This window comes from Chrysochloris asiatica, unplaced genomic scaffold (assembly GCF_000296735.1).
Source record: "Chrysochloris asiatica unplaced genomic scaffold, ChrAsi1.0 scaffold00011, whole genome shotgun sequence".
Lineage (NCBI taxonomy): Eukaryota > Metazoa > Chordata > Mammalia > Afrosoricida > Chrysochloridae > Chrysochloris > Chrysochloris asiatica.
In genome coordinates, this window is record NW_006408529.1 from 37,679,695 (window position 1) to 37,697,640 (window position 17,946).

At 37.3% G+C, this 17,946-nt stretch overlaps 1 protein-coding gene across 1 annotated transcript in view; it reads left to right on the forward strand.

The window, feature by feature from the left end:
- WRN (Werner syndrome, RecQ helicase-like) overlaps positions 1–17,946 on the forward strand; it is a 181,766-nt gene that overhangs the window by 72,402 nt on the left and 91,418 nt on the right. Inside the window, exons 12-15 of the mRNA XM_006834526.1 lie at positions 861–928; positions 1,201–1,309; positions 1,981–2,049; positions 15,022–15,104. Coding sequence (XP_006834589.1) covers positions 861–928; positions 1,201–1,309; positions 1,981–2,049; positions 15,022–15,104 — 329 coding nt within the window. The remainder of the gene's footprint in view (positions 1–860; positions 929–1,200; positions 1,310–1,980; positions 2,050–15,021; positions 15,105–17,946) is intronic.

Consider the following 17,946-nt stretch of genomic DNA (forward strand, 5'->3'; position numbering starts at 1 on the left):
TGATCCTGGGCCAACCTCACTACTGTTGCCACGCTTGATTCCATCAATGCTGCCACTTGGCCAGTCCATCTCATTGGGGGTCTTCCTCTTTTTCTCTGACCCTCCACCTTACCAAACATGATAAGTCACAATAACAACTTAAAAAAAAACAACATTCTACCAAGAAAAATTTCAGAGATAGTAAAGTTGAAAGATATTTTTTATTGTGGATGCCTGTATATCTACCACTTTGATTCTAATTTCAAAATGCATTTCAGAGTAAATTACAAACATTTTAATACTTCTCACTAAATACTTCAGCACCCAACTCTTAGAGTGTAAATTTTTTTTACAGTTTTTCCTTTTGTTGTACAATTTGCATACAATTAAGTGTACACATATGCATCAATGTAACTGAAATCCTTATCAAGACAATTGAGAAGCCTCCAAAAGTTCATGGAAAATGGAAAGAAAAGGTAGTAGTATTTTTTCCATGAAATTTTTGAAGCCCTCTCATAAAATATTACCTTCACCCTAGAATGCTCCCTCATTTTCCTTCTTAGTCAATCCCTGCCCTTGGAGCATTTCTCATTTCTTTTAAATCACTAGTTCTAGTAAATATCCAGTATGAAGCTTGGTCTTTATTTTATACTCCAGATATATTTATAGATTTAGATAAATATTCTAAATGAAAACTCCTGGTTGTTTAGGAAACTAGAATGGAAAGTTTGTTGTAAAGTACCGGGATCTGTACGTGTTTATATATTAAGCTTGAAAATGTCAGCGTCTGTTAGAGGAAGTGAAAAATTAAATGTGTTTCTACTTGTTTCTTAGGGTTCTTGTTAGTAAAATAAAGTCGATTTTTGCTTTTTACCCTCAAGCGTTCAATGGAAAGTGATTCATTCTGTATTGGAAGAAAGAAAAGATAATGTTGTTGTCATGGCAACTGGTGAGTTGTACTTACGCAAATAACCCAATCCTTTAAAAAATAAGGCTTGAAGGTTTTGAAGTGTTTAATATTTCACTACTTTAAAAGTACAAATACAAGTGTATAAAACATAGAAGAGATTAAATAGGATACAGTTATGTACTCGTATGAATTAGCTCTTTGAAAGATGCATGTTAGTAGTGACGATTCAGTCCTTATTAGCATGTGATATGGAAAATTATAGCATATAGGGTTTATTTTTATTTCTATTAATATATTATTTTTACTTTAAGGGTATGGAAAGAGTTTATGCTTCCAGTATCCACCTGTATATGCAGGCAAGATTGGCCTTGTCATTTCACCTCTTATCTCTTTGATGGAAGACCAAGTGCTCCAGCTTGAGTAAGTAATGTTTTCATTGCCACACTATCCTCCTCTTTGTTTCTTCCATGAATGAAACATTTGATCCCTCATATATGTTAAAATATAGTTCTCAATGATACAGTTCTGTAAGTGGTTCTTTATCTTTGTTAGTAATAAATGGCAGTTTCAGTAAAAAGCCTAACCTCTTTTAAGAGTTCTTTGTAATTCAAGGCAACCAGATGGCCCCTATTGAATTTTTTTATAGCAGTATTACTCTGTGTCAGTTTACATTAAGTATCTCAAAACTTTTCTCCTTGCTTTACTCTTGCTCTTTAGTTTGGTATGAAGTGTACACAGGGAAGGATATTTTTAAATATGAAAAAAATGTAAACTTCTTCAATATGAGCCTACATTCTTTTTGAAAGCGCCATTTAAGAACCAACCTTTCAATATATGTCCCTTGAAGGAACTTGTTAATTAAATTTTTGTTGTTGTTGAATGGGTTCCGACTCGTAGTGACTGTGTATAGGGTTTCTGAGGAGTAGCTGGTGTGTTTGAACTGCCAACCCTGTGGTCCAGTGAGTTACAAAAGAGAGAGAATGGCAAAGAAGAGGAATGTACATTATTGTGTTTCTTTATTCTCATTCAAGTATGAAATTGTTTTTTGCATTGGGTAATTAGCCCCAAAATATTTGTTTTTATTCTTACAGAATGTCCAATATTCCAGCTTGTTTCCTTGGATCAGCACAATCAAAAAATATTTTAGAGGATATTAAATTGTGAGTATTTGATGTGATTTTGCTCTGTGATCTGTGGCATATGAGAGAATTTTACATATAAAATTTTATACATGTAAAATTTATTTAATGCATAGACAAAATGTCTATGATTTAAAATCATATTTTCCTTTTATAGTACATTTGCAAATTTAAAATCTTTCAAACATAGATAAAATCTATTCTTAGTTTTTGAGAATAGGATTAGCATTATGATCACAGAATTATATTGATTTTGGAAGATAACTTAAAGAGTGTCTCAGTTTCTTAGTGCTGCCACACACACAAAACAACAACAGCCCATAAGTGAGTGGCTTTAAGGAAGAGAAATTTAGTTTCTCACAGTTCACAAGGCTAGTCATCTGAATTCAGGAGTTGGCCCTAGGGGAAGGTTGTTCTTCATGTCTTTCAGTTTCTAGTAGCTACAAAGAGTCTTTGGTGTTTCATGTCTTATAAATAAATGCATTTGTCGTCTCCCTTTGTGAGTATCTCTGTTTATTCCCTTCTTATCAGATACCACTTATAAGTGATTAAATTTAGGACCCACTCTACTCTGGTAGACAGTATGGTGGCTCTATAGTATAAGCACTGGACAAAGTTGATGTTTTGAGTTCACCAGCTGCTGCATGGGAGAAAGATGAGGCTTTCTGCCCCTGCAAAGATTTACAGTCCTACAGGAACCCTGTGTAGGGTTGCTATGAGTTGGAACAGATTCATTGGCACTTAACAGCAACTACTACTACTACTACTCTGGTACGACCTCGTTAACAGAACAAATATATCCAAACAGGGTTATATTTATATGTATGTTGTCGTTGTTAAGTGCCGTTGAGTCAATTCCGACCCATAGGGTTTCCAAGGAGCAGCTGGTGAGCTTGAACCACCAACCTTGCAGTTTAAACAACTTGCAGTCTGACACATTAAGGTTTCAACCTAGCCACTTAGAGCTGAGTCAGAGCCCAATTGAGAAGGTGATTTATTTCAGACTGTTAAATAGGCACATGACACTCCTTGGTTAGGTAATTTGTTGGAATTACTTACAGAGTCTCACAGGTAGTATACCATACTCATGATTACAGATTTATTATAATAAAAAGAAATAGAAATGAAGAAATACATAGGGTAAGACTTGGGAGGTGTCCTAGTTTGGTGATTTCATGTTCCAAAAAAGGATGTACTTTCCTATCCTGCTCTTTGGTCACCAGCCAGGAAGTTCCTCTCACCAGCCTTAGCACTCAAAACCCTTATAAGCCTCCCACAAGACCATGATAAGATTATATCATGACTCATGAGGATTAGATTACATCTGGCCCCCAGGTGCTCCATCTTGACTTACTCATTCACTTTAGATGTGGTCCAGCTCTCAGGATCCAAGACCAAAGACCAAATTGCTTTTCCCAGGTGACTTGTCACTTCACAAACCAAACCTTTTTATAATCCTCTTGCTATTCCCCGCCTCTCCATCCTGGTTACCAGGTGACCACTGTTTTACTTTCTGTCACTGTAAAGTAGTTTCCATTTTCTAAAATTGTATATAAATTAAGCCATACAGTGTATGTTCTTTTTTGGTCTGGCTTGAATCATGCAGCCATAATTATTGCAAGATTCATCCATATGCATTAATATTTGATCCTTTTTTATTTCTCAGTAGATTCAACTGTATGAATATGCACATTTGTTTCATTTCTAAGTTTTGGGATATTATAAATAAATCTGCCATGTAAGTCTTTGTCTGGATATGTGATGGAGGTGATTGTGTGCTGTTGACTCAGTTCCTACTCCTACTAACCCAATATAGGGTTTCCAAGGCTGTAAATCTTTGCAGGAGCAGAAAGCCTCATCTTTCCCTCCTGGAGCAACTGGTAGATTCAAACTGCAGACATGTTGTTAGCAGTTCAACTCGTAATCCACTAAACTATCAGGGCTCTTTTGTAAAGACATAGCACTTTATTAACGTCGGTAAATGTGTTGGATTGGAATGATGCCATCATATGGTAGATAAATCATTTTACTTTTTTAATTGAGATAAAATTCACATACTGTTCACCATTTTAATACTTCTAAAATTACACAATTCCATTGAATTTTAGTATATTTTAGTATATTTATAATGTTGCACAACTATCCCCACCACTATCTAATCCCAGAACCTTTTTATCATGCTTATTTCTAGTCACTTTCCATTCCTCTTTCCTCCAGTTCCTGGCAACCACTAATCTACTTTTCTCTTCTATTGGTTTACCTATTCTGGACATTTCATATAAAAAGAAATCATACAATGCCGGGGACTGGCCTCGACATAGGAATTGGTTCACGAGGTGGGGATACCTGGCGGTGATAGGGATAGCAAAAAAGACACAGAGACGCAAAGAGAGAGACAAAGAGACACCCTGAAACCAGGATGGATGCTGGACTGGCATCAGGCAGATCATGCATTGCAAACATCTCAGCCAGAAAGGCTGTAATATCCTGCATAGTAAACATCTTGGCTAAGCAGGCAGTATGGTTGCAATGCTAGACTGAGCCCCCTGCATGCTGTAACGCACGCCTTGCCAGTCGTAATGCACCTGGATTCGCTCTGCGCCTTCCTTTTATTTAGGGGAGGAACTATACACAAAGCTAGGAGGGACTAAGACAAGTTATAGCTGTCAATCTTACTTTTCCAGACATTCAGGCACCTTTACATAGTACTTCGCAGATTCGAATCTCAGGACTGACCGCAACTTGGTTTCTCAAGCTTAATTAACATACCTTTTAGCACCTAGCCTCAAATGGGGGATGGAAAAGGAGGATTGGGAGGATTCCCATTGTGTCGGCTGCCCAGCCCATGTTCTTTAGGAAAAGAGGCGCCTGGGTGAATGGGCTGCACCTGGAAACACTTTAGAGAGGGCATTCCTATTGTCCTTGGAACAGACCAGGGAGCCACCCAATTTACTTTGAATGAATTCTCTGAGGGAAGAACTTTGCCTGTTTGGAATTTTACATTCTTGGCTTTTAGGAAAATATTACATTTATCTGTGGATATCAAGGGCTCCATGTCTGCAATTAATAAAACATAACTGGATACTAAGATGAAAAACAATTTGCTATGCCTGCCAGATAGCTAGAATCTGTTCCTCAGAGCCTGCAGCCTGCAACACTTGGGCCCAGTGGGCCTCGAACTTCTGACCAGGTTTACACAGTCTGCAACAATACAATATCTGGCTTTTTTCACCTGGCATATTAGGATAAGTCAAAAAGTACTGCTACTAGAATTCAAATTCATACTTCCACAAGTTTATTCCAAACAAAACATGTTTAGGCATGTCTTTGTGATCAGTTGTTGTTAAGTGCTTTTGAGTTGGTTTTGACTCATAGTGACCCTGTATAGGGTTTCCAAGGTTTTAAATCTTCATGGGAGCAGAAAGCTTCATCTTTCTTCCGTGGGGTAGCTGGTGGACTCCAGATGCTGGCCTTTTGGTTTGCAATCCAGTGCTTATCCACTGTGTTCCCTTCCAGTCAGTGAATGGCTATAATTTCTCCCAGAAATACACTTGTCTTTGGTGTTCAAACTGACCTTGAAATTCAGCACATTAACCTGTTATGCCAGGACTTCTTAGGATGCCTTAAAAAATAAATAAAATACAATCAAAATAGTGGTTTCCGAAGGGATCTGCTGGGCAATTACATTCAAGGCAGAGAGGTCAGCTCAGAAGGTTATAGACTTTTTTGGGATCCGAGAGAGTAGTCTTGATAGATTTTCTTGAAGGACAGAGGTCAATCATAGAGGCTTTTAGGAAGAAGCTTTAAGAAAATGGGAAAAATTCATTAGTGAGAAAAGGATCAAGAAAGCTTTGCCCAGGAAGTTTTTTCCATCATGCCAGTGCTCATTCTTTGAAGACGGTGGTGATGATGGTTGTGTGTCACTGAGTCAAGTCCAACTCTTAATGACCCTACATTGGGCTTCCAAGGCTGTAAATCTTTACGGGAGCAAAAAACCTCATCTTTCTGCTGCGCAGCGACTTGTAGATTGAAACCGCTGACCTTGCAGGTAACAGCTAATTTATAATCCACTGCCCTACCAGGGCTCATTTGTTTGAGGGTAGCAAGGACTGTCCATTTACCTCACAGACCTGACCTTGCCCTTTCAGACTTACTTTTGTTCCCCAAACTCAAAGAACATTGAAAAGAAACATAATTTGAGTCCTCATTGATGTCAAAACTGTTGTTTTGACATGGTGTAAATTGAAGAGTACAGAATTCTTCTGGGAAGGGTAAGAGAGATGGAAATGTCTCGTCAGAAGTATATAGACCTGGATGGAGAATATGTTAAGAAATAATAGCTTCACATTTTGATATTTTTGCTTAATGTAGAGTTTTCTGTGATTTTGTAGTAATACTTTTTGACTGCCATATATTTTCAAGGTTCATCCATGTTGTAGCATTTCTTTTTATTGCCAAATATTATTCTGTTTATGTATATACCACATTTTCTTTATGTGTTCTTCAATTGTTAGACATATGGGTTTTTTCTACTTTTTTGGCTATTGTAAATAATACTGATAAGTATTTGTATACAAGCTTTTATTTGCACATATGCTTTTATTTCTTTTGATTATATGCTCAATGAATGCAATTGCTGGTGAAGTCCTGGTGTGGCACTGTGGGTTAATGCGCTGGGCTGCAAAGTCAGTTTGAACCACAAGGTTGGTGGTTCAAGCTCACCAGCCGCTCCTTGGAAACCCTATACAGAGTCGCTATGGTTCAGAATCGACTTGATGGCACTTAACAACTAAAACAACAACAACAGTAGGAGCGCAGTGGCTCTGTAGGATAACACTGGACTGAAAACCACAGGGTCGGCGATTCAAGCCCACCAGCTACTCTATGAGACAAAAATGAGGGTTTTCTGCTCCCATAAAGATTAACAGCCTCAAAAACCCTTTAAAGTCATGATTAGTTGGGACCAACTTGACAACACAGAAATAACAAAACAATCTACTTCTATGTTTAACTTTTTAAAGAAACTGACAAACATTTTTAGTTATTTTGTAACATTTCTACCAGCAGTGTATGAGAGATCACCTTCCATCACATTCCTGCCAACCCATATTATGGCCAGACTTTAATTCTGGCTTTTCTAATTAGTGTGCCCACCACTCAGCTGTCAGTTAGTTGTACTGTGGTGGCTTGTGTGTGGCTGTGATGTTGGAAGTAATGCCACTCATACTTCAATACCAGCAGGTCATCCATGGTGGACAGATTTCCATAGAGCTTCAAGAGTAAGATAGGATGGGAAGAAGGACCTATTAATCTGCTTCTTAAAAAATTGATCAGTGAAAACCTTACGATTAACAGTAGAAGACTGATATAGTGCTGTAAGATGAGCCTGCCAAGTTGGAAGATACTCAGAATACAACCTGGGAAGAGCTGCCTCCTGAAAATAGTGTCAATCTTAGTGATGTGGATGGACCTAAGTTTTCAAATCCTTCATTTGCTGATGTGGCATGACTCAAAAGAAGAGGAAACAGCTGCAAGCATGCATTAATAATCCTATTGTGAAATATATGAAATACGAATCTAGGGAAATTAGAAGTTATCAAAAATGAAGTATTACCCATAAAGATCAATATCTAACACATTAATGAGCTGAAGTGTACAAGTATTGGCCATTTTGAATATGTGTTCTACTCTGCTGGGAATTTTACAAATTGAAGAGGAATGGTGTCACATTCATTGTTAAGAAGAAATTTTTAAGATCTGTCCTGAGTGATAGGATGATATCCATATGCCTACAAGGAAGATCAGCGAATACAACTATTATGCAAATTTATACAACAACCACTAATGCCAGAGATGAGGAAATTGAAGATTTTTATCAACTTGTGCAGTCTGAAATTGATCGAACATATAATCTATATGCATTGATAGTTACTGGTGATTAGAATGTCAAAGAAGAAGGACTGGTATTTGGAAAATGTGGTCTTCATGATAGAAATGATGCTGGAGATTTCACAATAGGATTTTTTTAAGGTCAATGACTTATTCATTATAAATATATTTTTTCAACAACATAAACAGTGACTTTGAATGTAGATCTTGCCAGATGGAACACACAGGAAAGAGACAATGGAGAAGCCAAATATCATCAGCCAAAACAGTTGGCTAGCAGTCAGCTGTTTAATAGAACATCAATTGCTCTTATACACATTTAAGTTGAAGCTGGAGAAAATTAAAACAAGTCCATGAGAGTCAAAATATAATATGAGTATATCCCACTTGAATTTAGAGACCATCTCAAAAGTAGATTTGATATATTAAATGATAATGACTGGAGACCACACAAGTCATAAAATGACATCAAGGACATCATACAAGAAGAAAACAAAAGGTCTTAAAAAGATAAGTAGGAAAACCAAAAATGGATATCAGAAGTAACTCTGAAACTTGCACTATAAAGTAGAGACGTTAAAGTGAATCAAAGAAAAGATGAAGTAAATTAGCTAAACAGATTTCAATGGGTACCTAATAAGACAAAGTCAGGTGTTATAGTGAAGAGTACAAAGACCTGGAGTTAGAAAACCTAAATGTAAAGAATACACAGAGTCACTGTACCAAAAAGAAATGGTCAGTGTTCAGCCATTTCAAGAGGTAGCATATGATCGAGAGCCAGTGGCACTTATGGAGGAAATCCAAGGTACATTGAAAGCACTGGCAAAGAACAAGGCACCGGGAATAGATGGAATACAAATTGAAAAATTTCAATAAACTGATGCAGTACTAGAGGCACTCACTCATCTATGCTAAGAAATTTGGAACACAACTGGCCAACTGATTGGAAGAGATCCATATTTGTGCCCATTCCAAAGAGAGCTGACCCAATGGAATGCAGAAATCATTGGACAATATCATTAATATTGCATGCAAGTAAAATTTTGATAAAGGAAATAAAAAAACAGCTGTGGCCATATATTGACAGAGAACTTCCAGAGGTTCAAGCCAGATTCAGAAGAGGACGGGAACAAGGGGGATATCATTGCTGGCGACAGATGGGTTATGATTAAAAGCAGAGAATACCGGAAAGATTTTACCTGTGCTTTATTGACTACACAAAGGTTATCAGTTGTGTGGATCATTACAGTCTTTGCACAGAATGATTATTCTGGAACACTTAATTGTGCTCATGAGAAACCTATATGCAGACCAAGAGGCAATTGTTCAAACAGAACAGGGAACAATAAATGTCTTACAATTAGAAAAAGTGTATACCAGAGTTGTATTTTTACAGCATACTTAGTCTTATATGCTGAGCAAATAATTTGAGAAACTGGATTATGTGAAGAAAAACATGGCATCAGGATTGGAGGATGACTCATTAACAGCCTGCAGTATGCAGATGGTATAACCTTGCTTGATGAAAATGAAGAGGACTTAAAATACTTTTTGATGACAGTCAGAGATCACAGCCTTCTGTATGGGTTGCACCGCAATGTAAAGAAAACAAAAATCCTCACCACTGGACCAATAAATAACGTCTACATAAATGGAGAAAAGATTGAAGTTGTCAAAGTCTGTATTTTGTTCTGATCAACCATCAACACACATGGAAGCCGAAGTCAAGAAATCAAACGATGTGTTACACTAGGCGAGTATACTGCACAAGACCGCTTTCAAGTATTGAAGAGCGAAAATGTCAGTTTAAGGACTACGGTGCACCCGATCCAAGCCATGGTATTTTCAGTAATCCCATATGCATGTGAAAGTTAGACAGTGATTAAGGAAGATTGTAGAAGAATTGATGCATTTGAGTTATGGTGTTAGAGGAGATTATGAAAAGTACCATGTACTTGCAAAAGAACAAACCAATCTGGGTTGGAAGAAGTACAACCAGAATGATCCTTGGAAATCAGGATGCCCAGACTTCGCATCTCATACTTTGGACATATTATCAGTAGGGACCTGTCACTGGAGAAGAATATCATGTTTGGTAACATGGAAGATCAGAGAAAAAGAAGACTACCAACAAAATGGATTGTCACAGTGGCAGCAGTAATGGGATCAAATGTAGCAACAATTGTGAGGTTGGCAAAAGACCAGGCAGTGGTTCGTTCTATTGTGCATAGGTTTCCTATAAGTAGATACCGATTCAATAGCACCTAAGAACAATAACAATGTGCAAAATATTGCATTTACACAGGAAGCATCAGTAGAAGATGGAAATAATACAGTCATGGCTTCAAAAAGGGTTAGTCAGCCTTCAGTCATGTTAGCAGGTAGAGAACTGGTGATGTTGAAGGAAGAAATCCAAACCTGCACTGAAGGCATTGGCAAGAAACAAGGCTTTAGGAAGTGACTGAATATCATTTGAAATGTTTCAGTAAGTGGATTCAGAACTGGAGGTGTTCACTCATCTATGCCTAGAAATTTGGAAGCCAGCTACTTGGTCAGCCTACTGAAAGAGATACATATTTGTGCCCATTCCTCCTGAAAGGTGATATAATGGAACATGGAAATTGTCAAAGAATTTCATTAATATCATATGCAATTAAAAGTTTGCTGAAGATAATTTAAAAATGGTTGTAGCAGTACATCATTAGGGAGTTGCCAGCAATTGAAACCAGATTTAGAACAAGATGTGGAATGATGGATATTATTGTTGATATCATACAGATCTTTGGTGAAAGAGAAAATTGGGAAGATGTTTACTTTGTATTATTGACTATGCAAAGGTATTCAGCTATGTGGATCATGACAAACTCTGGATAACAATGCTTAGAGTGGGATTTCCAGAACACTTAATTTGTGCTCATGTGGAACCTGTACATAGACCATGAGGCTACTGAACTATGCGGTATCCTCTTCTGTTTGAAATCAGGAAAGGGGTGCATCAAAGTTGTATCCTTTTACCATACTTTTTCATTGTATATACTGAACAGATAATCCGAGAAGCTGGGCTATATGAAGAAGAACACAACATCAGTATTAAGGAAGCCTCATTAACAAATTACGATTTGCAGGTGACACAACCTTGCTTGCTGAAAGCAAAGAGAACTTGAAGCACTAATTGATGAGGATCATGGACTACACCTTTCAGCATGGATTACATCTTAACATAAAGAAAAGAAAAACATCCTCCTAACTAGATCAATAAGCAACATTGTAATAAATGGAGAAAAGATTGAAGTTGCCAAGGATTTCATTTTACTTGAATCCATAGTCAGTGCTCCTCATGGAAGCAGCAGTCAGGAAATCAAATGATGTGTTGCATTGGGCAAATCTGTTACAAAAGATCTCTAAAGTTTTAAAGAGCAAAGATGTCAATTTGAAGAATCGCTTGTGCCTGACTCAAGTCGAGGTATTTTCAGTTGCCTCATGTGCTTATGAAAGCTGGACAGTGAGTAAGGAAGATGAAGGAATTGGTGTCTTTGAATTGTGGTATTGGCAGAGAATAATTAAATATATCATGTACTGCCAGAGGAACTCAAGCAAATTTGTCTTGGAAGAAGTATAGCCTGAGTGCTCCATAGAAGTGAGGATGATGAGACTTTATCTCACATACTTTGGATATATTATCAGGAGGGATCTGTCCCTGCAGAAGGACATCATATTTGGTAAAGTAGAAGGTCATTGAAAAAGAGAAACACTGTCAACAAGATGGATTGACAAAGTAACTGCAGCAATGAGGCCAAGCAAAGGGATGATTGTGAGGATGGCAAAGGACCAGGTAGTTTTTTGTTGTGTTGTACATAGGCTCGGTATAAGTGGAACTGATAGGCATATGGATGTATAGTTTTATCACATTGTGGTTTTAATTTTTCATTTCTTTAATGGCTAATTAAGGATCCTTGGTAGCATAGTGGATTACAAGCTAGGCTACTAACTGCAAGGTCAATAGTTTGAATCTACCAATTGTTTTTCAGGAGAGAGATGAGGCTTTTTTTTTCTCATGATTTGCAGCCTCAGAAACCTTATACAGCATTGCTATGGGTTGGAACCTGCTTAAAACCATTACCACTACCAATGTCTAATTATGGGGACTGGAGGAATAATGGGTTATGCATTGGGTTGCTAACCACAGGGTCAGCAGTTCAAATTCACCAGTTGCTCCATAGGAGAAAGATGAGGCTTTCTGCTCCCCTAAGGAGCAACCTTGAAAACAGGGTTGCTATAAGTTGGAATCAATTCAACGACACACAACAATGGCTAATTATGTTGAACATATTTTTGTAGAGTTGTTGGCCATTTGTATATCTTTTTAAATGAATTATCTCTTGGCAGATATTTTGCCCTCTCCTACATGTTTTTTTCTCTCCTTCCTTCTTGAGCTTGGATTGCAACTTATATGCTGGTGTTGTTGTTGGTGGTGGTGGTTATGTGCCGTGGAGTTGGTTCCGACTCGTAGCGACCCTGTATAGGATTTCCAGGCTGTAAATCTTTACGGGAGCAGAAAGCTTCATCTTTCTCCCGTGGAACAGCTGGATACTAATCTTTTATCTGTATGTATCTGTATCTGTGTAAATATTTTTCCCTTCCAACTGAACTAATTGCTTCTTTTTTTGTTGTCTTAATCGTGTCTTTTAAAGAGTAGTAGTTTTTTGGTTTGATGAAGTCCTGTATGTTGAATAGTCTTTTTTTTTTTAATTTTTAAAGTTTTTATTGTAAATTATGTGGGCTTACATGGGAGAACACTAGCTTTACATTCATCCTATCATATTTCATTTCATTGCAATGATTACAATCCCCTCTATGCATCATCAAACAACCAAAAGGTATGCCCCACAGGCCTGCCCCCCGGCCGTCAGCACACAGCCCCTCTCCCTCACTGAGTCCAGTGTCCCCAGCTGCTCCATCTGTCCATGTCATTGCCTCTGCCGCCATTTCTGGTGTCACTGCTTCTCTGGGTAGGGTCCTGCACTCTGCTCTCCTCACTTGATGGTCCTAGGGACCTCCGCTCCTGGACTGCAAAATCAATCACATCCCTCCTTTTGTTATAAAACTTCTACCTTTATCTTTATATTTCCAACCCTCACTGTCAGTCCAGATAGCAATTATGTTGAGTAGTCTTTTATAGATTATACTTTTGGTGTTTAATGTAAGAAATCTTTAGTTACCCCAGGATCACAAAGACATTCTTTTGTGTTGTCTCCTAAAAGTGTTAGTTACATTTATATTATCATCTGTTTGAGTAAATTTTATGTATTGTGAGAAGTATTGATTGCAGCTTAAATTTTTTTTAACATATGGATGTCCAGTTGTTCCAGCTCCATTTGTTTCAAAGACTGTGTTTTAGCCACTGAATTGCCTTTGCACTGTTAAAAATAAATCAACTGTAAGGAGTTCTGGTAGCGTAGAGGTTACGAATCGGGTTGTGAAGCGCAAGGTCAGCAGTTTGAAACCACCAGCTGCTCCGCGGGAGAAAGATGAGGCTTTCTGCTCCCGTAGAGATTTATAGCCTCGGAAATCCTGTTCAGGGTCGCTATGGGTTGGAACCGACTCGACGGCCCTTAACAACAACATATATATGTATATATATAGATATGGATCTATTTCTGGGCTTAGAATTATATTCTGTTGATCCATTTATCTGAATTAGTGCCTTACTACTCAAGTAGAGGAAGTCCTTCAATTTTGTTCTTTTCTCTAAAAGTTGCTTTGTCTGTTCTAGGCTTTTAAAAATTTTGGCATAAGTATTTCAAAATCTTGTTTTTAACCAAAATGACGTATAGGGATTTTGATAAGGGTTATCTAGATCTAGAGATAATAAATAATTAGTAGCTTTACAACTATTACCATTATTTTATACTGGAGAAACTGAGACACATTGATGTTAAGTGACGTGCTGAAGATCATTTAGCTTGAGATCTAAACCTGGAAGGTATGATGTCAGAGCTTATTATTTATACTGTTTCTTATACTAATTGCTCTATTGTATTAATTTCATGAGGATAAGAGTATTTCTGTTTTGTTTTAATAGTTGATTTCGAGTGAAAGCACAATGCATAGTACACAATAGGCAATCAAATATTTGTTAACTGAATTAATGAAATATTGTAGCTTTTTAACATAAAAAATTTAGTTTCTTTTTATTTCATTTAATTTATGTCTTTTTTTGATGGAATGCAAAAGAGATTTTCCGTATAGGAGTATTTTGCCTTCATCCTGCCCTTTATTATAGACATTATTTTCAATAAGAATTTTTTTCTGCCCAGAATAGAAATCAACTCAAGGGTACAGGAATGTTCCATGGATGCCACTCTAAAGAAGTTAACCAACCTTTAGGGAATGCTGGAATTGGGTATTGAAAATCCAATAGGGCTTCCTTATTATCAGTAGCTTCTGTAAGTCTCCTCATTCTTCTTTCTGAAGCGATAAGCATCCTCTGCTTTTCTAGTAACAGAACAGAAGATGACTGTTCTGCAAGTCTGTTTTTATTTTACCTGCTACAGGTCTTGGAACATGCAGAGAATGACTGGTTGTTTCTTTGACCTTCAGATTCAGGACAGAGAATCTAATTGGTTTGACTTTGATAGAGTGTATATCAAATAAGTTCTAGGAAAGAGGGCAGAAATAGGCCAAACATGGGAACTGTGGGTTTCATCATGGAAGAATGAGGGGAGAGGAGATTATCGGTCTCAGACAGAGGGAATGGAATGTGAGTGGAATGATAACAACAAAAAGATTGTTGACTTGATGTGACTCAAGTACTTTTCAGGCCAGATTGCTGGAGGTCTGAATCTGACTTCTAATGTCACTTTAGTGCTGAATACTTCTGGTAGGCATTGTCACTTTGTATTTTAATATGCTAAAGAAACTATATATACACACACAGATTTAGTTCTTAGAAAGTGACATAATGTGGTATTTAAATTTTTATCAGATATTTTAGGTTATAATTTATCAGATTTTAGGTTATAATTCACTGAGGTGATTGTTTTCTTATTGTATTTGTTGTGTACTTCCTTTCCAGTGTTTTTTGTTTTGTTTTTTTTAAAACAGAGGCAAATATCGCATTGTATATGTAACTCCAGAATTCTGCACAGGTAACATGAATCTCTTTGAGCAACTTGAAGCTAGTATTGGTAAGTCATAAAGTAAGACCTTTATGAATATTGATTGAATTGAGCTATCTCTTAAAGTTTAATCTATGAATGAATGTAGGCAGTCCCTGGGTTACAAATGTCTGATTTACGAACAATTCATACTTGCCCTTTAAAATTATGTAAATTTGCCCTCACCTTGAAATGATTAAACCAACCCTTATTAGCAACAAATTGGTCATCACAGTCATGATCACTTGCTACATGTGCAACTTTTAAATCATTGAAAAGACTTATTGCATTAAAGTATGGCTTCAAACCAGTTCATTGTAGTTTGTCCCTTACTGAAAATTTGTATTTCTCTAGATATACTCAACTAGAATCTACATTTTAACAAGATGTATACATAAGAAAGGAATCCTGGTGTAGAATAAGCACTGGTCTGTAGACTAAGAATCCTGTAGAATAAGTACTGGTTTGCTAACCACATGGTTGGCAATTCAAACCCACTAGCAGCTCCCCAAAAACCCTATACAGGGTTTCAGTGAATCAGAACGGATTCAGAGACACTGTATAACATGCATAAGAATCACCTGGGGCTCTTATTAAAATGTAGATTTGGATTCAGTATATCTGGAGTAGAAATGCATATTCTCAGCCGGGGGTCAAACCAGAATAAACTGGTTCGATGCTCTGTACTAAAATTAGGCTAAATAAGAACTTATATGCACCTTTTCTGTCATACCTACAATTTCTACTTAAAGAAATGTTGTTGTTGTTATGTGTCGTGGAGTCAGTTCTGACTCATAGCGATCCTGTACAGGATTTCTGAGGCTGTAAATCTTTACAGGAACAGAAAGCCTCATCTTTCTCCCACGGAACAGCTGGTAGTTTCGAACTGCTGACCTTGTGGTTCACAGCCCGATTCATAACCCCTACGCTACCAGAGCTCCTTACTTAAAGACATCGCAGTGTCAAATCATGTCCATAAGTGAGGGCTACCAGTAGCCATTTTCTTCTTCTTCTTCCTTTCTCCCTAACCTCTTTCAATGTTTACTTCAGACATCTTCTCTGGGATACTTTCTCTGATTATCCAAGTTGGTGTTTCTCCTATCTTATCCAAAACCTGTTGTTGTTGAGTCAGTTTCAACTCATGATTCTAGAGGACAGAGTAGAACTCCCAGGGAGGTTCTAAGGCAGAAATCTTTATGAAAGTCAACTGCTACATCTTTCTCCTTTGGAATGACTGGTGGGTTTGATCCACAAACCTTTCAGCTAGCATCCAATCTATTTACCACTGCACTACCAGGTCTCCTTAATTTTTCAATTAATTGTTGTTGTTAAGTGCCTTTGAGCCAATTCCGACTCATAGCAACCCAGTATAGTTTCCCAGGAGTGGGTGGTGTATTTGAACCACTGACCTTTTGGTTAGCAACCCAGTTCTTATGCTATAGCACCACACCCAGACTCCTTATCTAGTTGTTGTTGTTGTTAAGTGCCGTCGAGTTGGTTCAGACCCATAGAGACCCAGTATAGGGTTTCCAAGGAGTGGCTGGTGAGCTTGAACCACTAACCTTGCAGTTCAAATGACTTTGCAGTCTAGCAAATTAACCCACAGCACCACACTAGGACTCCCCTTATCCAATAGTATTTTCTTCTACTTTACATATATGTGCTTTCTGCTTCTACAGTGTAAACATTTTGTAGGAACAATACTACTTTTTATATATTTATATTTCCTGAACACAGTGCCTGATACATTGTTGTTGTTTGTTGTTGAGTGCCTTCGAGTTGTCTCCGACTCATAGCTAACCTGTACAGGGTTTCCAAGAAGAGGCTAGTGAGCTTGAACCACCAACTTTGCAGTTCAAACCGACTTTGCAGTCCACTGCATTAGCCTACAGTACCATCAGGTACATTGTAGGCACTTAAATGTGTTGTTTGAATGAATATTGAGCCCTAAATTCTGTGAAATTATAATTATTTTCTTTTAATATTTTGATTCTCAGTGTTCTCCACCCTTGTTCTCAAGAGAATTACCTTTGAAACTTTAGAAAATTGTAGTTAACTAGCCTACATCCTTGAAAATTCTGATTTAATGGGTGGGGGTGGGACTCTGGCACCTATAGTTTTTCACAGATGATTCTGATGTGCAGCCAAAGTTGAGCCACAAAGTACTTTTATTAACTGCTACCACTGAGGATGCTTAATTAAACAAACAAACAAAAATTAAAAAGATTAAAAACAAATGTAAATATGGAACTATTCAAAAGCTGATGCCATTGTTTTTTGTGCTTAAAATAAATTTTTTTTGTTTCTTTTTGATGTTTAAACTCAGCTATCCAAAATATATGCAATTATGGGTTCTATTACAAATGCCCATATTTGAAACATAAATTGAACTAAGCAAATCGAGTTTTCCAATGTTATGTGATCCTCTTTATGTAATTATGTGTTAAAATAATTCTAGATTGGTTAAGTTTTCAACATTGCAACACATCCTTAATTAGTTATTTGCATATAACTCTAAGAAAGCACTTAACACATTTTCTAGTTATATGTAAAAAATAAATATGGGAAATGCCGGGCTTGATGGCAGATAGGGTAGAGGTGCAGAGAAGTTCTCCATCAGCAATACCACAGAATACCAGGCAAAGCAGGTTTAGGGCAGAGCTCCAAAACTCTAAACCACATATCTAGGAATATTTAAAAAGTTTGAAGGCTTATAGCTAGTGGAACTTATAGTGGAAGTAAGAAATTTCATACTTTAGATAGAATCTGCCGGGCTCTGCGGCCCACAGCTTACAAGTTGGGCGAGACCAAACGGCAGGACCATGCGGGGAAGCAAGCAGACCAGCCATGGACTAACGCTTTTGGGAACCTT